Source organism: Ammodytes marinus (genome assembly GCF_949987685.1).
Source record: "Ammodytes marinus genome assembly, chromosome: 6".
In the NCBI taxonomy this organism is placed as follows: domain Eukaryota; kingdom Metazoa; phylum Chordata; class Actinopteri; order Uranoscopiformes; family Ammodytidae; genus Ammodytes; species Ammodytes marinus.
Window position 1 is genome coordinate 24,090,953 of NC_137235.1, and position 25,843 is coordinate 24,116,795.

General features: G+C 41.3%; 2 protein-coding genes across 3 annotated transcripts; one reads left to right on the plus strand and one right to left on the minus strand.

Moving 5' to 3' along the window:
* The first annotated feature begins 4,916 nt into the window (after nucleotides 1-4,916).
* On the plus strand, nucleotides 4,917-9,245 carry prdx2 (peroxiredoxin 2). Its single transcript, XM_080029097.1, has 6 exons — nucleotides 4,917-5,011; nucleotides 6,421-6,534; nucleotides 6,730-6,883; nucleotides 7,749-7,871; nucleotides 8,088-8,218; nucleotides 8,858-9,245. The coding sequence occupies exons 2-6, from the start codon at nucleotides 6,432-6,434 to the stop codon at nucleotides 8,938-8,940; spliced, it is 594 nt and encodes a 197-aa protein (XP_079885223.1). The 5' UTR covers nucleotides 4,917-5,011; nucleotides 6,421-6,431; the 3' UTR covers nucleotides 8,941-9,245.
* Nucleotides 9,246-10,957: 1,712 nt separating this feature from the next.
* Nucleotides 10,958-12,618, minus strand: LOC307251712 (transcription factor JunB-like). Of its 2 annotated transcripts, XM_080029115.1 has the most exons (2): nucleotides 12,488-12,618; nucleotides 10,958-12,217 (listed from the first exon to the last, which is right to left on the minus strand). In XM_080029115.1, exon 2 carries the CDS (start codon nucleotides 12,177-12,179, stop codon nucleotides 11,304-11,306), a length of 876 nt encoding a protein of 291 aa, XP_079885241.1. In that variant the 5' UTR covers nucleotides 12,180-12,217; nucleotides 12,488-12,618; the 3' UTR covers nucleotides 10,958-11,303. The 2 variants fall into 2 exon arrangements, with proteins under 2 accessions (XP_079885241.1, XP_079885240.1); XM_080029114.1 differs by having other exon boundaries at nucleotides 10,958-12,617.
* Nucleotides 12,619-25,843: the final 13,225 nt, after the last annotated feature.

Genomic DNA, 25,843 nt, shown 5'->3' on the forward strand with positions numbered 1-25,843 from the left:
TGACAAGATTAGCGGAAGCAATCGTCTACAAGTTTCCCGGTGCTGTGTTTTTTCAAAACAAAAGTCCCAGGCTATACCAGATGTGCCCCCAAGTGATCATCTTCAAATACATCATCTCTAGGCCTAGCTAGGCTATAAGCATTATAGTCCTAATGTTCCCGAATGAAATATAGGCCTACAGGTGTAATGTGGCATGAAATAAAAACAATCAAGTAAAGTGCAAATCTCTCAAAATTGTTCTTAAGTTTAATGTTTAACTTTCAGCCCATCCAAAAACATGCAAAGCAATTGGTTTCAGCCCAATGTTGGAAATTATTTATATGTGTAATGGTAACCATAATTTTTTCAAACATTGCATGCATTACAGTATATCACATTATATTATACACACAGTATTTCATGTTGTGTTTTTCACATATCGAACATGATGTAGGCCTGAGGAGTTCCATTCCAAAGCCTGTGGACAGAATGTGATACAGAACACAGTGATGTCACAGAATCACAGAGAGACAGATCAGATCATTCCTGAAAACCACGCGAGAAACTTTTCGGACATCTGCATTTCAACCTTCACTACTTTGCTTCAGAAATATCCATAGAATTGAGAAACATGTTCGGTAAGCTGAATATAATACAACAGAAGAGTCAGATACAGTATTCTAAATGTAAACTACTGACAAACACAGAAAACACATCAGGTATGCATGTGAACACACCTCAAATGAAGGTGGTTATAAGATCAGGTTTGGGATTATCTATTTTTTTATCAAAAAGAAAAACTTTATGGTAAAACGTATAGTTTAAAAAAAATGAACATAAAATAGTTTAAATTTAGCCATGTATGATGAGATCAAAAAATGAAATGTAATATACTGTGCTTTGAATTAAGTATTTTTCATTGTTCAATACTTGAATTTTGCTTATTTATTTCACCAGTACAGAAACGTTTATGGATGTAGCTTGTGCGATCAGTGTGATTTTGCACAAGTTTGGATGTAGTCATGCACCCAACAAAAACAATGGCGCAAGAATCAGTGACAACACTGATTTCTTTGCATGTTGACTGTAACATGCTCCATGTGACAACATGTCATGTGGCTTCATATTTTCCCATTTCGACCTCTCTGCTCTTCTCTTCCTCCACAGAAAACTTCCCCATCTATGAAGGCACCGTGCTGGCCTCCTGCTACCAGGTGCAGGCCTTCCTCGGGGAGGGCTGCTTTGGAAGGGTGGCAAAGTGTTTGGACGTTGTAACCGACACAAAGATGGCCATCAAAATAACCAAAGACGAACCATTTTTCACTGAGCGAGCTCTAGAAGAGGTAGAGCACAAACTGCTGAATAATCCAAACTGATGCTTGAATATGCATGTTAAAAAATGCTTAAATCTCTACCACATTACGTTTTAGTTTATTTGAAGGTGACAGTAGGCTAAATGGTAAAAACCTTCCGCAGATTAAAATTCTCAAACAGCTGTGGACTCTGGATTCAGACAGATGTAACCTCGTAAAATGGAACGGCTCATTCTTCCATAAAGGGTTCATTTGTCTGAAGTTTGAGCTTCTGGACCTGAATCTGAATGCTTACATGCTGCAGAGACGTTGCCGGACTCTGTCCATGGGAGAGATCCGCCCAGTTCTACACCAGGTATGTTGAATTATCTTATTTACCAATCTAAGGATTATCTGATGTATTTTACTGCATACTCTTTAGTGGTAAGTCATTCCGTAATGCTTATTGTTGTGACCTAATAACTATGAATATGTGTTTCTTCAGCTGACCACAGCACTGCTACACCTGGAGTGCCTGGGAATCATTCATGCTGATTTAAAGCCTGACAATATAATGGTGGTGGACCGCAGGCAGCAGCCGCTGCAGGTCAAGCTCATAGACTTTGGCCTGGCTTGTCACGTGTCCAAAGCTGTTCTAGGGTCATGTGTGCAGAGTCTCTGGTACAGGTGAGGACAGAAACTGATGCTGTGAGACACCGAGTCACAACAAAAACAGCCAGAGTCAACGTCCTCAATAAAGTGTCCCTGAAAATATACCAATATTATTAACATTCTTTTCCTCTTTGCTCAGGGCGCCGGAGGTCATGCTGGGTCTGTACTTCATGGAGTCAATAGACATGTGGTCCCTGGGTGTGGTTGCTGCTGAACTTGCTCTGGGCCGCCCACTTTTTCCTGGGAACCGAGAATATGACATGGTAAGTGTCTTCTTCACAGACGGCAAAAAGGCTCTAAATCTCTATGGAGTACTCACAAGAGAGACGTGTGTGTGTGTGTGTGTGTGTGTGTGTGTGTGTGTGTGTGTGTGTGTGTGTGTGTGTGTGTGTGTGTGTGTGTGTGTGTGTGTGTGCTGTCTGCAGATCAAATTTATTGTGGACACCGTGGGTCAGCCTCCAGATTATTTGCTGCAGTGTGGACAAAAAAGCAGCCGATTCTTTCACAGTGAGGGCAGCTCTAATCAGCAAACCTGGAGACTTAAGGTATGTATCTATCTATCTATCTATCTATCTATCTATCTATCTATCTATCTATCTATCTATCTATCTATCTATCTATCTATCTATCTATCTATCTATCTATCTATCTATCTATCTATCTATCTATATCTATCATCCATCCATCCATCCATCCATCCATCCATCCATCCATCCATCCATCCATCCATCCATCCATCCATCTACAACATTAACTTCAACATTGTCTCTTTGCAGTCACCTGAGGAGTTTGCCAGACGAACTGGGCATCATTTCAGAGACACACGGTTTTTCCCCCTCAACTCTCTGGATGCCTTGGAGGAGGTACAGTGGTGTGTAAAGTACTGACATGCTACTTGAGTAAAAGTAATGATATCTTAGGGGGAAATTTACTCTGGTAAAAGTTAAAGTCACCCGTAAGAAAATCACTTGAGTAAAAGTCCTAAAGTAGCTTACATTAAATGTACTTGAGTATCAAAGGTATACAGTCACTTGTACTTAAGTACTTTACACCAATGAGGAGGTAGTTGCCCTCTTTTGATAAGTCATTAATGTAAGGTTTTGACAAGAATATATTTGATTACAGTGTATGTCTTTGGAGCCTTATTCATTGACAGCACTGCTATGAACCAATAAGGTTTAATATCTCCTTTTGATAAACATGTCTTCCTCTTGTTCCAGGTGATGTGTTTTTGGAACCAGGCAGAGAAGAACGAGCTGCATAACTTTATGGACCTCCTAAAAAAGATGCTGCTGGTGGACAAGAATGAGAGAATAACACCTTTTAAAGTGCTGGAGCATCCATTCTTCTGTGTGGAGCAGCACTCTGACAGCAGCCAAGACAAAGACATTAACCCGAAGGCTGTAACTCAGCAGCTTTCCTCACGGGAGAAGAGTGTACACGGCTTAGAACTTCACAGTGTTGGATCAGAGGCCACCAGTCGTCAGGTGGACATACTTTTAACTCTTCAAGAAAAGGTCTGTGCTGTGCTGGAGGATGAGGAAGAGGAAGCATCACACATCCAGCCTGGTCAGTCACATCATGTCCAAAGCCCTCGCCGCCTCCTCGGCTTTATCGTTCTGATCAAACTAACGTCTTCTTCTTCTTTGTGGGGTTTCAGAGGTTGCCGTGAAGACGAGTGTGGGCTGTGTCAAGATGTTCTTTGAGAGGATCAGAAAAGTTTTCTCCGGCTGGTTTTACAACAATGACAGAACGTCATGAATCAGCCAAACATGTGTCCTACAGGATCAGCCATCATTTATTATTTCTCATGTATTATTCTTATTCACTGTGTTATTTTTCACTTTTCATTGTCATATGTCAATAAAACTAATGACGGATTTCAAGAATGTGTTCAGGATTTGTGGAGAAAAAAGTGGAACAGAAATTATAATGTGACAGCAAACAAATTTCAATGCACCAAGTTCAATGGGCATGATCTGACATATATTAAAGGTGCAGTGGGTAGTATTGGTGTATTTTGGCATTATCTCTGCAATGTGCAGTATCAGTGTATTTTGGCATCATTGAGTGGTGTTCTAGATTGCAACGTGCCCTTGCTAACCCCTCCCATGTGGAGAATAGACTCAATGGTGGCCTTCAAGGACAAGAAGGAAGAAGCCATAGGCTAATTAGCCAACTAAAGATGGCATCATCCACCACTGCTTTAAGTCTTTTCACAATATCAATTGATGAGGTGAAGCTGTATACTGTAGGCTATATTCTACAGTAGGCCTACCTTTTTGTCTTCTAACAGGTGCATTCCCGGTGGACACCAATACATGTAAGGCTGTTAAGTTTGTCTGTTTTTTGCTATTGTAGAAACATGGCGGTGCAACATGGTTCTCCTATATAAAGTGCTAATTCTAATGTAATAGAAAAAACACTTTTAATTGCATTAGGCCTGTGATGTACTACCAGTTAAAACACATTCATGAATATCATATTCCATTTCTACCAAGTCTGAAAAACGCCAATTCCCTTTACACACTGCACCTTTAATGTTTTCACAACGGCAACCTTGTTTCAGAAAATGTTCTCTGTGAATAACTGGCTGGACTAGCTTGTATCCCATTGGGTAGTCAAACTCGTGGCATCACAACTAATCATCAGCTAATCTGTGTTAGGTTAATGGACCTAATAAAAAATGGGTTAAACATTGACCTGAAGGAGGCAGGGCCAGCTGTGGCTTCCGGAATCGAACATGATCTCCTTTAAAGTAAAAGTAGGACAAATTGTGTCGTAGACCTATCTATCTGAAGAAAAAAGTTGAACCTTTTGTCCAAGAAAAATATCGGACAGTATTTCCTTCCTTCAGATAGCTACAACCATAGATAGGCTACAACACGTACTTTGTCATACCTTTACTTTGAAGGACATTATGTTAGCTTTCGGAAGTCACCGCTGGCCCTGCCTCCTCCTCCTCCTCCTGCACGCAGCCGTCCCTCCTCTCTGAGTGCTTTTCTCCTGCCAGCAGCAGACCTCCGTAAGAACTCTGCCAGCTTCTTCCTGTCGTTACGTCCACACCGGTGAGTTATATATATGTTAAAAAAAGGGTTTCTCTTGTGTGCTTCTCTTTCTATCAGAAATACACATAATAAGTGCACGCCTCGGCCTGGAGTAGTTAGCTAAACATACCGGTCTACTACATTAAGCTAACGTTAAGCTAGCCCGGCGGTGCGGGTCACTTTTACTCCCCTCCTTCTCTTCAACTCTTTGGGCCTTTCTGTGGCTCCCTCTTTGTCCCTGTGACTCATCTTGCAGGACACCCTGGCTAAATGCCTCCCAGTTGTCGCTTTGTTCGCTCGGTCTGACAAGCGACAATTTTACGTAAAGCCTTGAGCTGCACCGCTGCACTTTGACCGAGCAATGTCTGCTCCGTGCTTCCAACGCCTCATGGAAACCATCAAAGACGACAAAGGATTGTTACATTTGGTCTGATTTTGAATGACGAAATTCTTTTTTTGTGGCTTTTCTTTCTACGCACTCCTTGTTTATTGTGAGGCCAAACCTGTAACTCTTTGTAAAAGGAATAAAGGCTTCATGGCTTGGCTGGATCAACACTTTATCTAATGTTAAAAGGAAAAAATCCTGTTTTTCTGTAGCCTATAATTGAACAGGTTAAAACTGTAAACTTGATTGTAAACTAACACGTATTTTCTTCTTATAAAAGCATATGTCTGTATAATAATCTAATAAATTAACCCTTAATGGTCATTGCTTATCATGGTTATATAAGCATCCTAATAGGCTATTGTTCCCTAGCTGCAGGCTGAACATGACTTGCATGTGACTTAAAGTGGTTTGCCCAACTGAACAAGCTTTTCTAACAGTGCTCCAATTATCCGGGGCGCTGCAGAAACCTTGGTGAGCAGTAAAGCCTCAACCACTTTGGTCTTTTGTAGTGTGAATATTTGTCATATTTGTTCATGAGCTCGTGTTAGCCCAGAGCTCCAGGTAGTGCCTCCCTCAGGTTCCACCAAGCTCAACATTTGTTCTGGTAACTAGGGGTGTAATGTAATGTTACACAAAAGTCATGGTTTGGTTCTGTGCGGTTAAATATGTAGAAAGAATACTGCTGCATGTTATCCAATACATAAAATTACTCTCAAAAAAATTGCCAGTGCAGCATTATATACAATTGCAGCTTATAGGTCTCTTTCAGTATGAAAAGAAAATGCTGCTGGAAACAACAAAGTTCTCCTTTAAAGAAAATACTTCTCAAATAAATTCTGCACCTTAAACAAAACCGGCCTGTACATTCGGCATATTTAAGTACATTTTAATGCTATTTAGACCCATAATTAAGTATTGTGGTTTGCCTCTTGAACCGCGGTACGGTATGTGTCTGTATTTGTGACGGTTCGGTACGAATATGTGTTTTGTTGTTACACCCCTACTGGTAACTAATACACATGGTTCTGTATCTCCCTCCCAGTCACCGCCACCATGTCTTCTGGAATTGCCAAGATTGGCAAGCCTGCCCCAGAATTCTCAGCCACAGCAGTAGTGGACGGACAGTTCAAGGACATCAAGTTGTCAGACTACAAAGGTAATAGTGTTATTCTCACAATAGCCTTTGTGCAACATTAGAAGTATTTGCGATCACTATTTCTTCCTTTTTAATATTCTCTATCCAACGTACAGTCTAGTAGACTAACCCTTCTTGAATCACTTTTGTGTTGGTTCATATCTAATGTAGTTTGTCGACTGCTTTCTTCATTGTTCTTCCTTCTGTGCTCTCCAGGAAAGTATGTGGTCTTCTTCTTCTACCCGCTGGACTTCACCTTTGTGTGTCCCACTGAGATCATTGCTTTCAGCGACCGGGCAGAGGAGTTCCGCAGTATCGGCTGCGAGGTGATTGGCTGCTCCGTAGACTCTCACTTCAGTCACTTGGCATGGTGAGAATGTCTGCTGAGTGGAAAGAAATAGCCCTTGAGGTTTCCCTCTAATGAGTGTGTCTGTATGCGTTGGTAAATTTGATGGCTTGGGCATTCCTGGGTCAACTGCTTCTAATAACATGATCCCAGCAGCCCAAATGCGTCAAGCAAGTTGAGTGAGCAAGAGGGGCTGTAACTTTGCCACTGCTGTTACTGTGTCTGTCTAGTGCTACTGTTTTTGTTGCTTTTTTGAACCATTTTATTATTAAATGACTCTGATCAGGGCTCCCCTGGTTGGCAGGATATAATTGTGAAGAGTTGATAATGAGGTGTTTTGGCAGATCTGAAGCAACCCGCCCCAGTCTATGGGTTTGTCTCCCGCCACTGTGTGCTTCTTCTGCTTAGTCTTGATAAGTTCTGAGTCCTGATAAGACAGAGAAGATTTAACGGTCTCATAATCAACCTGCACTTTGTAGAAGCAATAAAGAGCAGAGAGGAATTTGAATGAGATAAATGGCTTACCCAGCAAAGTAAAGGGTGCACTTTATTGTTTAAGAGTGTGAATATTAAGCATGACACTTTTTTTGGACCATGTTCTGTAGTCAATGTTGATTTAAATTAGGTTTTTATGGATTTATTCACTTTTTTTAAAAATATTAGCTTCCAGACAGTGTTTTTTCTATTAGCAGCATGGGTAAAATGATTTAGGCCATCCCAACCATATTAATACATTGTTTTAAAGGGGCTGCTCTGTGTGTACTTCTGAAATTCTTTCATAAACAAAACACATTGATCCATATAATACCACTACTACATGAAGATTTAAATTTGAAATAAATAGCTCCAGTACATCACATCAAAAATAAGTCTTGTTTTTATCCTACAGGATCAACACACCAAGGAAGCAAGGCGGTCTGGGTAATATGAAAATCCCACTTGTGGCAGATCTCACCAAGAAGATTTCCACAGACTACGGTGTGTTGAAGGAGGACGACGGCATTGCCTACAGGTCAGCCAGACTGCTTATTACCTTTTAAACACTAGGTTTCATCTGATGGACCAGTTAGTCACTGTCTAGTGGGTGCTGGGTAGAATGTAATGCTCACCCTGCTCTATAATTACCACTATAATGACTACGTGAGCATAACGTATGTGTATATGAAGAGATTAAAGGATGTAGAGGTAAGTTTTGTTCAATACTATAACCTGTATGTGTGTCTCTCAGGGGGCTGTTTGTGGTTGACGACAAAGGCATCCTGAGGCAGATCACCATCAATGACTTGCCAGTGGGTCGCTCTGTGGATGAGACTCTGCGCCTGATCCAGGCCTTCCAGCACACTGACAAATATGGAGAGGGTGAGTACAATCCCTTTTTAAAGTGCCTAACATTCCGATATTGCATGAAAATGCTTATTTTGTTTTAATTTTATATGGCTTTTTAGATTTTACAGGAAATCCTGAATTTATTACTAAATGCATCATGGCTTTCATCGTTAACTGTTGTTTACTTACATTTGGCTTTGAATAGTTGTGAAATGTGTTGTGGGATATTAAATACAGATTACTGAGCTTATCTTTCCTTTTGATATGTAATTGGCTGGCCATGGATCAGCCAGTCAAAGCTGAGAAAATGGCCATTTATTGTTTTGTCGTGGTGATTACAATTTCAGACGTTAAGTGTAGGAACATTAATGTATTATGTGGGGATTGATTATTTATTTTTAAAATTTCATCTGTGACTTATTGAACTCGCATCCATCAAATACAAACACCCACATACAAACAGCACCTGTCACACATAGTATGTTTGTATTTCGGGTGGGGAAAAAACAGTTTAAATGAGCTTACCTTTAGCTGTAAACTGACTTTGCAACTTTAGTTAGTTTGTGGACATAGCCTTGCATTATTTGTTTACCCTCCAGGGTATTTTTTTCTCAGGCTATGCAAAGTTCAATGTCTCGTTTCAAACTTTGTCCCTTCTCCCTGTCCACACAGTGTGCCCCGCTGGCTGGAAACCTGGTAGCGACACCATCGTCCCCGACGTTGAGAAGAGCAAAAACTACTTCTCCAAGCAGTAAACGGGAAGGTCTTGTAGCTAGAATTCCTAATCCTAGCACTTACCTTCAGATGAGAGGTGTCCCTGTGAAGCAGTATCTCATGGCGTCCAATCTAATGTATTAAAACCAACAACTTCAGAGCTCGTTAGATAAATCCTTTGTTGAAAATCATATCTTTGTACGTCCAGTGTAAAATTGGTGGGGCGACCTCATAGTCTCAAGCACTGAAAGTATTAGTTTTGTTCCTTTTTCAGAAAAGTGATATTTTTCCTTGCTGTCATTAATAATTTGCTACCATCTTTATTAAAACACTGGGAAAATTGTGACTAAGTGTGGTTTATCTGACAAACATAAGACTGCTGTATGTATTATGGGTCATTGAATGAATGACACAGTGAAAAATAACAAATCAAATCAAATGCATGCTTAAACCTCTCTACAACACCATGACAATAACATGAAATGCCACCATCTAGCGGTCATAAATGGAAAGACATTCATTCCATTTATGACCACTAGGTGGTGCCATAACCCTTTCTGAATCTGCTCTGTAACTACAACTTTGAAGTTTTAGATGAAAAGATCTATTTGTTATGTGTGTCTTGGGCCCTGTGGCTGGCAGAGGATCTCAGGACGTCACAAAGCTGCAAAGTCTTTGTTAATGTTGGAGTTATTGTGGTGTTTGATTCAACATAACCTAGTCTTGCTAAATTGCCCTGCAGCTCATTGGGAAAGGTTCAAATGTTGGACATGATTAAAAACCATCTGCCTGTCCCAACTACAGATACGTGTCACTGTTTTGAGAATAACAGTATGTATTCCACTGCCTTTTTATTAGTGCTATGCCAATACTATGGAGTAGTAGACTGCAGTGGCGTGCAGACTTATAAGGGGCAGCGGTGAAAAATGAACGAGGGGCACCTTCTCCATATGAACAAATGTGGGGCCCAACTGAGTTTGGAAGCACCTAGATATTCAATATTAGTATATATATATATATATATATATATATATATATATATATATATTAGTTTAGGCTGAATTAATTGACACACACACACACACAATCCTCTAATGTGAACTTGGGCCCTAAATGGAATGTGGCAGTGTCCCATCAAAGTGGCACTTAAGATGAAAAAATAATATAAAAAACAGTGAAGGGTTCTTACAGGAAGCCCATATGGTAGAAAATAAGCTTAATTTTTGCTCGAAGGTCACACCAGAGGACCATCTGAACAACTGGCATGTCCCTTTACTTTAGGGCAAGTGGAAGTCCCAATTGTTTGAAAAAAGTTTTAAAAATGGGGAACTTTGGCACTCCGAACAAAAAGGGCAGGGGCAGTTTACCCCCTTTTCCCACCACTTAATCACAGCCCATCTTGTTTATTTTTACTGGGGTAAGAAAGTGCTTATATCACCACTCTTCATATAGCCTAATAATACTGATTTTGTGGCCAAAGTTAATACAAGTAATTGGGTTATTTTTGTTAAGTGTTGATCCCACATTTAATGTGTCACCTCTAAACCCCAAGATTAATTATAACTTTCTATTGTTTTGTTTCACATAGGCTACTTATTGAAAACAGGCTCCCTTACGACTATTCTGTATGTTTGTCTGGAACTTTCAACCATATTTCCTGAGCTAGTGTTCTCTCGACTTGTTTTGGGAAACTGAAAGCAGAACGGGGAAACTCCCTAACTCGAATAAACCACTCATTGATAAAGCTCATGTGAATACACACGCACTGTGGTGCGAAGGGGAGAGCGCAGCTTTTCTGACGGGCAATGTAGGAGGGAGTTCCCGGAAACCTTTCGTGATGTGACGTTTGCCAGCAAAAGTGACCATATATGGATCGACGTACGTACGTCAGTAGGGAAACAATCCTACGCTGGGACGTCTCAAACGTCAAGCTGCTGCTGTAGACTTAACTGCTGACCAGAGAAATCATCTTACCGTGCGGTTATGATTACTGTAATAAAACCAGAGGGCTGACATTTCCAAATATACATTACCTCAATAAGAAACAACACCACGTAGTTCTTAGTTTCATAATTTCATTTACTTAAATATATACTGTACAAGTACAAAAAAATACATTGTGTGTTTATCAGGCTCAACCTGACAAACACAAATAACTTACATAAGAACGAATCACAAATGGCAAATGAAGTAAAATGTAAACAGGCAAAGCCAAAGACGACATTTTTAAAAACGTATTCAAAAATGCCCGAAGTGTTTTAGTCTTGTGGGATTTCTGTGTGTAGGCTACTTTTCTTTCAGCCATAGACACCATAATGATCCAGTCCTTTCAACGTATAAATACATTGTTCATTGTATTGTCAGTGCAGTTCTTGTCCAGTGTTATTAAAAGTGCATCGTTTCTTCAATAGGACTTCACTTTGGGCGCTAACATGAGCTGGCAGCCACTGCTCACGTGTGTCATGACTTTCTGTTTGAGTTGGGCCACCTGGTCTCGCAGTAGAGACGCCGTGTTCGACAGTCCTGCGTTGTCTGTTTTCAGGACCTTCACCTTGTCCTCCAGCCGAGAGATGCGCTCCAGCTTGCGCCTCCGACATTTGGAGGCGGCGAGCCGGTTTCTCAGCCGCTTTCGCTCCGCTTTTACGCGCTCTTGGTTTTCCATGTCGATGGGGGACATCGGAGGAGACCCGCTGTCGCTGCTCAGCATGTCGGGCACCGTCTGAGGCTCCTCTTTCAAGCCGGGGTACCGGTGGATGCCCGCGCTGGCCAGTGAGTGCTGGAAATGGTGAGAGCCGTGCGCAACGGCCTGTGGGTGCTGGTGGTGGTACTGGTGATGCGGCAGGTAGCTGATAGTGGTGGATGGATAGCTGGCAGCAGAGGACAGACTGGGGTTCGTGTTGCAGCTGTTTAGCGTAGTGTACTCGAGGTGTTCAGGCTGCATGGACGAGCCATACACCGAGGTAGGAGCACAGCCGCCGATGGACACGTTTGGAGGCGCCATCTGGTTCATCTTGTGCAGGTCGTCCAGCGCTTTGACAAAGCCGTCAGCGAAGCCCTCCTGCTCCTCTGTGATGCTGCGGTTGTACAAGAAGTGGCCAGGTGTCGGCGTGGTAGTGATGACCCCGTTGCTGTTCTGGATGATCAGTCGCTCCAGTTCAGGTGAGGCGAGCTTCAGGGAGCCCACGTCCGCCGCGCCGGCCGAATAGAAATCGCTTTCGGCGCGCAGGTGCTGCGACTTGAAGTTTGAGTTCCGATATGAGTCGGTGAAGTTCAAGTTCATATTCTGCTTTAGCAGCTTGTAGTCTGGCAGCGCTGCTCCTGGATGGCCATAAGCAGAGAGAAACGAGTCGTCATAAAAAGGCTGTTCCATTATTGCTGACATATTTTCAAAATCAGACAGTCAAATACAAGAAGAGTGCGCTCTGCAGAGATGCTGCTTTGACACCGAGGCGTCAAGTGTCCCAATTGATTCAATCTCCGGCACAAAGTCCCGCTGTAGTAATATTTTACTGAAGATCAAATCTATCGAACATAGAGGAAAACTTCCAAAATAGTGGAACTGTACTGTACCAAGTCTTCGTTTTGTACCTTTAGTCGGATTCAAAGCGGAGTCCAGTGACTAATTCAGATGTGTTCAATCCACTCGTGAGTAGGCGAGTCTTTTTTCTGGTCTGAATATGAGCTCCACTTGTGTTTCCTGTGTAATGACATGCGCCCGTTGCGCTCTGCTCTATTTATATGCTCCTTCTGTAGACGCGCTCCAAGAAGCCTTCTGATTGGTCGTTTCCTGGGTCCCCGCCTCCGGGATGTCAGATAGGCTATGACGTTGTTGCCGGGAACAAGGGCCGTAAACAAGACGAGGCCTATTCGGCGTGGGGGCTGGAAACTCTACTACACAGGTAAACAAATCAAGTACCTCAATAAGTGGCACATACACGCACACACAATCCTTCTCAATATTGAAACAAGTAAGTTGAGTGTGTCTCTCGGCTCAAAGCCATTCCAAAAACACAATGAGCCATAACCTTTCCCTGTCTGGGACAGCCAAAACACTCCAAACTAATTTACTACTCTGACTTTCAACCTGTACAACAATTCCAGCAGTAAGGATATATAGTCTGATGCTGAGTCATGCGATCTGAACTGATATCGGACAGTCCATATTTGGGTATCCTGGCGCACCAGTTCCTCCCTGACAGGAGCGGGAAGCCAATCCCATTCTGGCGCGCGTCCAGCTCCCCGCGGGATGTGGGAGGCGGAGGAGGCGCAGTGCCGCCCTCCTTCACCCGGCAGGCAGGGAGAGGATGGGTGGGTGGCGTCAACCTCTTGGGCGTGAATGTCTTCGGTAATGCATGAAGCATAATAGGTGTCTGGTAAAGGTAGACATAGTGTAGGCCTATTTGACAGATTATAAGAGAGCGAATGAACAGGAAAACAACTATAGGTGACTATGTGTCTGAGATAATCAGATAGGCCTTGTGGTGGTAGAAATAAACTTTGATAGGAGAAGACTTCAGATATTTTATTTGAACCCTTTAATGGTGTTCGGGTCAAATTGACCCGTTTTATCTTTTTACTTGAAGAAAAACTATACAAGAAAATATATTTTTTTAAACCCGAAACTCCATTGCCTTAGCTTATTTTCTGTGAAGAATGTGTTAAAGAAAAAAAAATATTTAGTATACATGCTACAGTACCACCCCACATCCATGTCCCTCATAAGGTGTTAGGGTCAATTTGAACCGAATATAGTCAAATACACACACCAACACAGAAACATGCCTGCACAAACAAAAACACACACACACACTCACTCACTCACAGAACTCCAACAACCAACACCAGTACCAAAAATTGTTCCTAAATGTATGCCAACAAAATCTCAATTAGGCTTATAATAGTGTATTTAGATACACATATTATAACCTCATCAAAAAAATAAATGACACTTCCATTGTTAAATGCAATAGCAAAGATGAATTGCAAACATTAATCCCAATTGTTATCTATATTGTTTGGAATTGAGATAAAGGGTCATATGTAGAGGGTTTTGATATTTGTTTTTTTCAAATTCATGTTGTGCTTTTTAGACACCAATAATGTCCCAGGTCAATTTGACCTGAACAGTTCAAGTGAGTCTAACAAGTGAACATAATACAAGGGTTAAGACAAATGAGCAAATCTCTGACATGTAAAACTCCTAAATTCAACTCCTTACTCAGATGAACGACAGAAATATTGCCATCAACAAAGTAAAAGTAGGCAGGCCTACTCGGTCTGCTAAATGGCCCATTTCAGAATAATATCAGGTTTGATTATAATTGTTGACACATTAATATGTCAGCATCATAAAAGTTGTCGCTGGTGAAGGTGGAGATTATTTGAACCATTTACAGCCAGGAAGTTTAATCTACAATAAGACACCAACAGTTATTAGTGGATTGTTGTGGAATATAAATTCTAGTTTAGTATTTATCTGAATCCGTAAAAAATCCAATAACCCAAACTGTCAAAAAATGTAGTGGAGTAAAAAGTCCAAACTTCCCCTCTGAAACCTAGTGGGATAGAAGTATAAAGCAGCATAAAAGTTAAGCACAAGTACCTTAACATTGTGATAAGTAATAGTACAGTACTGGCGTAAATTTGTTTAGCTGAGTATGATGGAATGTAAAAAAGTATTACATTCCATCATACTCAGCGAAACAAGTTCAGTGTTGCTCAGTGTTTGCATTTGACTTAACATGTCCCTAGAAATAACAGGAGCGTAAACAGATGACGGAGCCTTAAAGGTATGCAAGTGCAAAGACCTCCCCCTGAATTGAACACCTGTTTGTTAGAAGGCCGTCTTTGTCTTCTATGTATGGTAACGACCTCTGATTCACTACCCAGAGGGCCATACTCCTACGCACGTACATTTTGTCTGGTTGGACTTCTAAACTCTCTGCTTATACATTTCCTCAGGTCAAGTGTGTGCTTGTGTTTTTTTGCCATTATGGCAGCAAATAATAAAAAAAAAAAAAGTTTTAATCTAGCACACATTTTCAAATGCTAGCAATTTGATTGATGTGATACATTTATTCCTAAATCCCTATATATTAAGAGATCAAATTAAAGGAATAGTTCACCTAACATTGAAAGTCATTACCATCTGTAACATTGAACGGATTGGTATTAACAATACAGACTCTCCCATACCATTGGAGATAATGGCTATAATACACAATTGCACTATGGGTAAAACAGTCCAGTTTTAACTACATCATCTCCTTTTTTTTTTCAACAGCAGTGTCTTGTGTCTGCGGTCGTGTGCACACATGACCAAAGAAGATATCAGAGAGGAAATGAGGTAACTGCTGAATTTTTTGGACACACAGTGGGATCGAGTGGGGGTTTCCCTCATATGACAAGACCAGGTTGACATCACCTTTGCACCAACACCACCTCCACATGAAGATACATTATGTGTAGCTATTGCAGTAGTCAAGTTTTTATCTAAATGAACATCAACCCTTATTTTGAGCACTTCCTCAGTTGGTGGAAGTCAAAGGTTGCAGTGCGGGCAGCTGTCAATCATTGGTCACTTTGGGGCTAAGCTCCTCCCACTGAAGCGGTGGCCTGATGTGCTGGTCAGTTCTCCTGTCAGTGAGAAGAAAGGCTCCAGGGGAAATAGAGAAAGAGAAGTAGTTTTGGGGAAACAGGACAAAGTGTCACTCAGTGGCCAGTTCCAGTTTCAGAGTGATCTCATTTACTCACTAAAGGTCACTTCTTTTTGAGATATCACAAAACAATACCCTCTGTTTGCATGTGTTTTGATTGTGATAAACGTTTGCTTATGATAAGATATATGGCTCTCAGGAAGACAATAGGAATATTTACTAATATTTAATTGTCTGGTCTGATTATGTGACTGCAAATCTCTTGTTAAACCTGATTGAGTGAGGAGAGTAGGCCTACATGAGCCTTCAGCGCCTTGTCAAACTCCACTATGGAATGTTTACATGTGAGTTTTTCTATTTGACACTGACAGCACTAATTGGCTCTGAGGCTCTGAAAAATGTCTTGCTCATGTGCACATGGCTATGTGCGGCTATGCACCGAAGCAAGAGTTCAGACGCCTCATACATGCAATTGTGTCACTGTCTTTGTACCCTGGTGTGATCGGGGTTGACAGATGGGACAGCAAAGAACAAAAGGCGGCAGCAGAAATTTTAAGAAGAAAAAACCTGAAAGCAACAGAGGTGTGTGTAGCTGCAGACATTCAGGAACAGCTGTATAGACAGCTACTTTGGCTGAACCCACATGAAGACATGCTTTCTGTTCTTCATTGGCTATAAGTGCTTCACTATACGGCGACTGCTTGCACTGTCTAATAGAGAGACTTAGGCCGGGAGAACTGTGGGAGAGAGGAAATAATAGAATCAGTCACATTGTACCGTAAGTAGTAAGTAGTACATTTACAAGAAAGGTTTTAATGTCAACGACCAAACACCTGTACTCCACTAATTGTGAATCATTATTTCTTTCTTTTATTTATTTACAGAGAAATCAATGATCTGGAACCAGCCAGGAGTGCAGAAGTAACTATCCGAGTCAGGAGGAGTTAACAGGAAATGAAGGCGATGCACTGCAGGTGAATTGGGTAAAATCGTTAACTTATAGATATCATCATGGAACTTTTGCCAGTTGATAACTTACATTAAACCAATTTAAAAAAATGGTATCGCAATTTTTTCAGAAATGTTTGAATAAATATGTAAATTTGGAAATATCGAACGAATTTCGTATAGTTTAGCATATCTTTAATAAATGAAAATCTAGATGTTGGATCAAGCCAGAGTTCAAATATTGATTTCAATTTTACATCATATTTGTGTACAAAGTTTTTACTTAATTTTAAATGATACATTTTAAAAATATACAGGAATTGAAAATGCATTTTCTGGATGTTTTTTTAGAACAAAATGTATCCTCAATCGGACAATGAAAAACATATGAACAAATCAATAGTGTAATATCCATCAGCATAGTGCTAAGAATGATAATGGAAAGTTCAGTTAATCTAAGTGGTTTAGAAGTTCAAGATATTAGGTTCAGAATATATAGTTGTTTACCTTAATATACATTTTGGACCTTTTATCTATGAAACAATTTTATATCAGCAACATTTCCAAAAATCTCAAAATGTATCATTGCTTGAAAAATTGTTTTGCCTCTATTGTCTGCCTTGAGGTTAAAACAATTCAAGGTTGTCTGTAGAAGAATCGTGATGTTTTAAATACATTTCGCTGGCATGACTATGTAATTATTCCACTCCAAATACAAAACTTTTGTCAGAAAAAGGACGTAACCCAAAGAAAGCCCCGAAAGCCGCTGATGTTCATTTGGCCTTCATCACAACTTTAACTCCCTCCGTTCCTTCTATAGCCTCCCACCACAACCTCTGCAGCTCATTCACTTAAACACTGGTCGGCCCTGTTAAATGAACCAGAAGTAAGACCTCTCCCTGTGCTTTGGCAAGGTCTTCCACGCTGCAAGCTCGCTGACCTGGAAGCGGCCTGTAGGTGTAGTGAGTCAGGTAGGGGGTGTTTGCCAGGGCAAGAAGCAGGCTGTCCCCGCGAGGAGAGAACAGCTCACTCCGTCACACAGAACATTAAGTCAAAGGACTGTTTGTCAGTCCTTTTAAGAGTGTGTGGGTCATTTAAATTACTGCTAACAAGCAATCCCTCCTTTTCCTCCATCAACCCCATCCCTGCACCAAAAGCCCTTTTTTTCCTTCGTTTTACCCATCATCGTTATTTGGCTGCCCGTGGGAAATTGAACCGCCTTGTGCGTATAATCGCTTTAATGAAGGCATGTTTAATCAGCATATTTCTTGGTCTGTAGCTCCCAGATAGTGCTAAGGAGCCTTGTAGCGACGAGAGACCTTTAGAATAAGACAGGATGATTGCCGGGGCCAAATGAGTGTGGCAGGAAAAGACAGTCGGACCCAGCTGTCGCCTCGGGCTGACTAAACACATATGGAGCTGTCCTTCCCACTTCTCCTCCATCTACATGGATGCCTCAACTCCCTGTCACTCTGCCAGTCTGTTTAAAGAAAGGCAAACAGCAGGGAGTGGGGGGCTTTAATTAGCACTAATCTGATTTTACATGCTCATTTGGTTTATTAATTGAGCTTGCTCATTGCTGCCATTTTGTTGAAAACCACAGAAATGTGAGGTTAATAATGAGTGGGGGATGAAACTCTAGGCACAATGGTGTTAACTATGAGGGTAGCTATTGTTTCCATATATTTAAGTCAACGCTGTTGGAGAATGTGGCGTGCTTTGTCTTGTTCTTGGGATGATCCCCCCGAGGGTTGATGGAATGCCATTAGTTTTGTAGGCATCCTGTATTAAAAGTAGTGATCTTCTAAAAAATTTGACCTGCTAGTGGCGAAAGATGAAAAGTCAGGGGGTTACCAAACTCACCATGCCATGTCCATCCATCTAAGAGATGTTGAGGTATTTCAGTCAAGGACTGACCGGCACTGTCAACCCTAGAGCCGTGACGCAAGTGTGGCAAAAAATGTACCCTGTTCTATTTTATTGTGTCTATTAAATCTGTGTCAAATCATTTATTAGTCTAATGCAGTCATTAAAAAGAAACAGCTTACTGTTAAAAACGAGAAGAAACATACTCTTTATTGCTCTTATGTGAGAAGTGTCGGAAGTGGATATGAGGTAGGCTACCATTAAATAAAATAAAACACACAAAAGGTCATAGACTGGTTGCAAATGAGCATAAGAATTAAGAGACAGAGGTGAGTAAGAACCCAAACAATCCCTTTCCCACACATGCACCAAAACAGGAAAACGTCATGTGTGCTGGTAAGTGACTAACATGTTGTTTGCCGTTCTGTGACATAGTCTAACTTAGTTTAACCTTACTGTATAGTACCATATCGTTCTAAATACTCATATAAAACCATTCATATCATATGTGGCTGGGTAGCATAGTACCCTGAGCTGGTGGTTTAGGGAGGGGAGGTGGGATGTGATACAAATGTTGGACTCTTCTGTCTGACGCTGGCCAAGAGTTCCTCTTAGTGTGACAATAGGAGAAGTGAATGTGAGGTGGCAGGAGGCTAGGGTGTGGAGGACTTGGGTACACCGCGTTTTCATTTCCTCAATAAGTTGCGGTGATGGGCCATGATGCGGGTGCCTGTGTGGCAACGGCAGAACTGAGAAGGCTCTGTTCAGGAATAATGCTAAAGGACAGATAGGCTATTTAGGAGCAAACATGCACCCAAATCATTCCAAATATGCACTCGGATCTCTTATGAGGGACTACAGGTGTTTTTTGTAAACGCCCTGGTCTTAGTGGGTAGTAGTACTTCTTTGGTGAATAACATTGTATAAGTTCTGCTCCTCAAGTGATGTCACCTGAGTCACAGCCGTCATCTCTTGCTTGAGGCTAGCAGGTTGAGGCTAAATTACTAGCATAACACACCCTGGAATCTCCAATGAACTGAATGAAGTGGTGCAACGCTAATCGTTAAAAGTACTTCTTTAAGTGTTGTGTCCTTTTTTTCATTATCACTCGATCCTGAGATGATGACGGATGGCCATGGAATGATCTCTGTACAGTCTGACCTCGTTGAAATGTCCTTGTTGAAATGTGTTCTGCCACTTTCTTCTACTACAGTAAACCCATTCGCACCTTTGTGAACATATAGAAAGGCAGCGAATGAAAAGGTGTATTGGCCCGTGAGAGAGAGAGAGAACTCATTCACACATGATTGTAACATTAATCACAGTAGCTGGTAAATGACTTGGCTTGTTTACCCTCGACTCGTGGAATGAGAAGCTGTGGTATTGGTTTGAGGTTAAGAGAGCCTCACTCTGGCCTACACAATTTCCCAGCAGGTCATTTAAATAATAGGTAGGTTGCTATGTTTATCTTTCAATACAGACACAGTGTACTTCATGGTAGATTATCTTGCTAAATTACAAGAACGATTCTTATTTATCTCTTTTATCTCTATCTCTACATCTATTCAGACAGATATTAATATAAAGGTCATGTATCAGAATGCTAGTCTGCAACATAAGCTTGTGTACCTTATGTGTTTGAATGACTTCTTTGTCGTTGCTGTTTTTTTTTGTCTGCATGCGTGCTGCTTGCATCCGAGAGGCCCTGCATTATGAGAAGTGTTATCGAAGAGACACTGGGTAGTTTACAAGGAAAGGACAGTGTGATCGTGTGGTTACCGAGTGAGATGGATGGTGCGAGTTTGGCTGAAACTGTGTGGGCGTCCGAGGTGCATTCTGATGCTCTCTCACTGTCGCTGGTGATCATCCAGACTCAGCACTTCTACACTGGGCTACGCTTCCTGGAAATAAAGCAGCGAGAGATGCGAGCAGAAGTGGATGCCATGATACAGCTGCCCGAAAAACACATATCTTTATCGTCAGTGTCCGCGCCTTGTATAGCTGGAGCAACGACAAACGGAAGGGGAAAGAATATAGAGCACTTATGTTGGTGAACTGTGTCAGTCGACCATGTTTGACTTGACCACAAAGGCGCCCAAACCTCAGAGGATTTCTTCAAATCAGCTTCCCACCCATTCATTCATTCATTCATTCATTCATTCATTCATTCATTCATTCATTCATTCATTCATTCATTCATTCATTCATTCATTCATTCATTCATTCATTCATTCATTCATTCAGACTGATAAAGCCCACAGTCCCTAATGTGACTGCATCATAATAACACATCATTACTAAGCACATAGCACAACACTAACATAATATACATCTCACAATCAAATTGCCTTCAGTGAGCGGGATTACAGTCATAATACATGCTAACTTAATCTCCTAATTACTCATTCAAGCCCCTCAAACTTTCGCCCGAATTCAGCAGTCAGAGGCGTTTCACTCGACCTCATTATTTACTACCTGTTTCACAGCAACCAGATGAGACCAGCGAGCAAAGCCCACTGCTATTTAACTTACCAGAAGTGGTTCACCAGCTTGGGTTTTCACACACACTCTTATACATCTGCACACACAAACACACACACACGCAAGCAGGCACACACACACACACACACACACACACACACACACACACACACACACAGGAACATTCCTGTCAAAGGACAGTCGTTACTCTTACTAAGAAAGTCAAGTGAGTGAGTACAAAGGCAATCAATGTTGATTGTTTTTCATATCTGTGTGCATTGAATGCCTTGGCTCAAAGCAATGAGTGGGCTCATACATGCTGATAATTTATATCAGCATGTATACAAATATCAGACTGTTAAGAGAGGCGTTCCAGTACAAACTGCTTGCTGCGCTACCTTCTCATCATTTACTGTATCTGTTGTTTTTTTCTTCCACTGACGTGCGTGTATGTTTGATAACTCGGTGAGAACTTTTTTTGTGCTCTATGATGCAATGATGAAAATTTCCTGATAAGTTAGTCATCATCATATTACAGCCTACAGAACTGGAGTGCCTTACTTGCCTTCTGTCACTGACTGAATACTAATGTGTTCAGACGTCACGGCCCATCAAAATGGAAAAAGAAAGTGCTTTCTGTATCTCTTTTGTTTCTAAATGTAGCACTTGATGCAGATCGGCACATTTCATTGAGGGGGTGTACTTTGGGCCCTGCCTACGCGGTTGAATGCACAAATTGTTTGTCACTTTGGATAAAAGCGTGAGCTAAATCAATGTAATGTAATGTAAAGGTAAGCTGTATGGGTGGTGGTGTTGGTGTGCTATCTATGGAACATATAGGGAATGATATGCTTACTGCCTAATTAACAATTGCACACATAAGCAAACATCGTTAAGATTTAAACCTTAAACACTGCATCCTATAAAATCCAAACACAAACACTTGTTTTTGTAAACATTTGTGTCAGATGTAAGATCTTTTACCCAAATCTTAAATCTTTGATCAACAGGCAACTGCTGATGAAGGTATAACTGAACTGAGGATTTACCTCTGAAAGTTCATCAAATTCAATCTGTTTTGATATGAACAGTTTGTTTAAAGCAAGACTAAAATGTCCATTTAAATCAATCAAATAGTATTCATGCAAATAATTCATATGTAACAAAATGCACCTTATCTCAAGTCAGAACACTCAGGGGCTTTTGGTGCTACGGACTCCTTTGGGTATGACCACTAGCTAATATGATATTATTGAGCACATTTGCTGACTGATCTTCTCTACTTGTGCTATTGTTACACTATGTTTAAACACTTGGCTTTATTTAAAAAATTCTCATTGTGTAGCCACAGTGTCAGCTTTTTCAGCTAAAAACATAGCCTCTTGGTTTAAAACAGTGAAACAAATAACACACAATATGCTTTCTTCACATTTTGTTTTTCAGATTCAAGACAAACGTATTACTTTGTTCATACTCATCTGCTTCTCATCACCTAACTTTTATGAGTGGCACTCCTCAAATTAACTCCGTTTACATATTCCCATGAGAGCGAAGGGGAAAGAGAAGCACAGCGGAGGGGGAAATGCAGAGTCATTTGTAGTCATAAGTTCTACACAGAAACATTCCCTCTGCACGAGCGCCCAAAATCCAGAAGTGGTGAGCACTTGACTTTTAGCATTTTGAAATGATCAGGTGAACATATCATATGACAGAACATTTTGCTTTCATTTCAGGACAGTGCAGAATATATACAGATACACACTATCCATTAGTAATCAGAAGTTATACTTGAAGATGCCTCCTCTTAGTTTGCAGTATGTCTTTCAGGTAGCTGCACAGACAGGCGTGACTGGGAGAGGTCTAGTGACACTTTCATCAATACTCATTGACTTGAAACCACTAATACATAGAGACTGAGAGGGAGAGCTTTTAGTCAGACAACCACAAGCCACTCAATTCTGTCTGGCAGTGAAACGGTTAAACTGCACTTTTGATTTTTTTTTTCTTCTGCCTCCCAGCTGTCTGGTATTACTGGTGGAGTGTGGTGCCCAGAAAGGAGGTGGAGAGGGCGTTATCACTCAATCAGATGTTGTATGATAGTAACCATAAGGCGACGTGTAGAAAGATCTCTGCTCGACTTTGAGATTTTCTCTGCAAAACAGCCTCCTTTTGTTCTCCTCTCCTTATCTATCGGTCTATCTTTCTGTCTATCAGTCTGACTCGTGCTCACTCCCGGTGTAGGCCTACATGCATGCATTATGTGTGCTTTGCTGAGCATGTTGTTTGCCCCTGGGGTGTTATTCATGCAGACATTCTTAGCACAAGCAGTGTATTTACAATTCTGCCCAGCGGCACCACTTGACCCTTGTTTACACTGCAGGACCACATAGGTGCCGCACGCATAATGAGGACTCAAAGTCTTCTTTTCACGTAGTTGCTTGATGGAACCAAAGACACACACAAGTGTGCACATGCTGACCCTGTTGTTCTGCAGATACTTTGCTAATTGACCCTTTGCCCTGTTGTTCTCCCCCCTCTAGCCATGTTGGGTGAAGACACAGTTTTTACAGTTATTTTAATAATGAGTCTTTCATTTTAGATTTAGGGAGGGAAAAAAGCAGGATTTATTTGTAACCCACGACAGTCAATTGTGTCAGCTGAAATGATGACTGCGGCTATAGCTAGCGGATTTTGTCATTTGTAGCAAACTGGGAAATGTACACTTATTTGTGAATTTGTTGAAAACTTTATCCCAAGATGACTTTTTAATAATTCAGCTGACTTGTTTCAAAATGGACATTCTTTTAAAGGTACTTTAATGTTTGTCAATGCTGCAAACATGATATAATCCTAAAAAACTGAGGTTAAAGCTTCATGTATCAGCATAACAGTCAGTTGTAAATGCTGTCCTTATCCATAAAGAAGACATTGTATATGAAGACGGGTAAAGCTTGTTAACTAGAAGATCTACATGATACAATGCTTTTTTTGTCCTAGCATAACTTGTTTTTAATGCCTTTTACGAAAACATAGCAAGCAAAATGGAGGTTAGAACGTTCTTTATTGTTTCAAAAAGTTTCAAATTTACAAAAGAAAACAATAGAAAGGTATTATGCTGGTTAGATGTTGCTAATGTTGGCTGTTTACATGCGTTAGAGCAGATACACACCAACATCTTTCATCTATTTGTAACAATGTGCCTCTTGTGATTTGGGGTTATGAAAGAGCAAACAAAAAGAAGGGAAACATATCAGTGTTCATTTTGACCACACTGACAAATCCCATAATAAAATGTGTTAATTAGCCTAATAAGGCCGTAATGAGCAGCGGTGTAATGGATCCATTATAATCAGTCTAATGACCTGGCTGCCGTCTGCTGGAGTCCATCAGACCCTGTCCGTCAAACACAGACCCTGCAGTTATGGGCAGAATTCAACTTTAAATTATTTTTGATGGTGTAAAGGCCTTATGGTTTCATGCTAAAGGCTTATGACAGCTCCATTAATATACACTCAACAAAAATATAAACGCAACACTTTTGTTTTTGCTCCCATTTTTCATGAGATGGATTTAAAGATCTAAAATTCATTCCAGATACACAATTGTACCATTTCTCTCAAACATTGTTCACAAATCTGTCTAAATGTGTGATAGTGAGCACTTCTGCTTTGCTGAGATAATCCATCCCACCTCACAGGTGTGCCACATCAAGATGCTGATCTGACATCATGATTAGTGCACAGGTGTGCCTTAGACTGTCCACAATAAAAGGCCACTCTGAAATGTGCATTTTTTTGCTTTATTGGGGGTCTGGGGACTCAGAACCAGTCAGTATCTGGTGTGACCACCATTTGCCTCATGCAGTGCAACACATCTTCTTCGCATAGAGTTTATCAGATTGTCAATTGTGGCCTGTGGAATGTTGGTCCACTCCTCTTCAATGGCTGTGCGAAGTTGCTGGATATTAGTGGGAAGTGGTGCACGCTGTCGTATACGCCGGTCAAGCACATCCCAAACATGCTCAATGGGTGACATGTCCGGTGAGTATGCTGGCCATGCAAGAACTGGGACATTTTCAGCTTCCAAGAATTGTGTACAGATCCTTGCAACATGGGGCCGTGCATTATCTTGCTGAAACGTGAGGTGATGTTCATGGATGTATGGCACAACAATGGGCCTCAGGATCTCATCACGGTATCTCTGTGCATTCAAAATGCCATCAATAAAATGCACCTGTGTTCTTCGTCCATAACAGATGCCTGCCCATACCATAACCCCACCACCACCATGGGCCACTCGATCCACAACATTGACATCAGCAAAGCGCTCACCCATACGACGCCACACACGCTGTCTGCCATCTGCCCTGAACAATGTAAACCGAGATTCATCCGTGAAGAGAACACCTCTCCAACGTGCCAGACGCCATCGAATGTGAGCATTTGCCCACTCAAGTCTGTTACGGCGACAAGCTGGAGTCAGGTCAAGACCCCGATGAGGACGACGAGCATGCAGTTGAGCTTCCCTGAGACGGTTTCTGACAGTTTGTGCAGAAATTGTTTGGTTATGCAAACCAATTGTTTCAGCAGCTGTCTCAGTGGCTGGTCTCAGACGATTTTGGAGGTGAACCTGCTGGATGTGGAGGTCCCGGGCTGGTGTGGTTACACGTGGTCTGCGGTTGTGAGGCCGGTTGGATGTACTGCCATATTCTCTGAAACGCCTTTGGAGACGGCTTATGGTGGAGAAATGAACATTCAATGCACGAGCAACAGATCTGGTTGACATTCCTGCTGAGTGTGCCAATTGCACGCTCCCTCAATGCTTGTGGCATCTGTGGCATTTTGCTGTGAGACAAAACTGCACATTTCAGAGTGGCCTTTTATTGTGGACAGTCTAAGGCACACCTGTGCACTAATCATGATGTCAGATCAGCATCTTGATGTGGCACACCTGTGAGGTGGGATGGATTATCTCAGCAAAGCAGAAGTGCTCA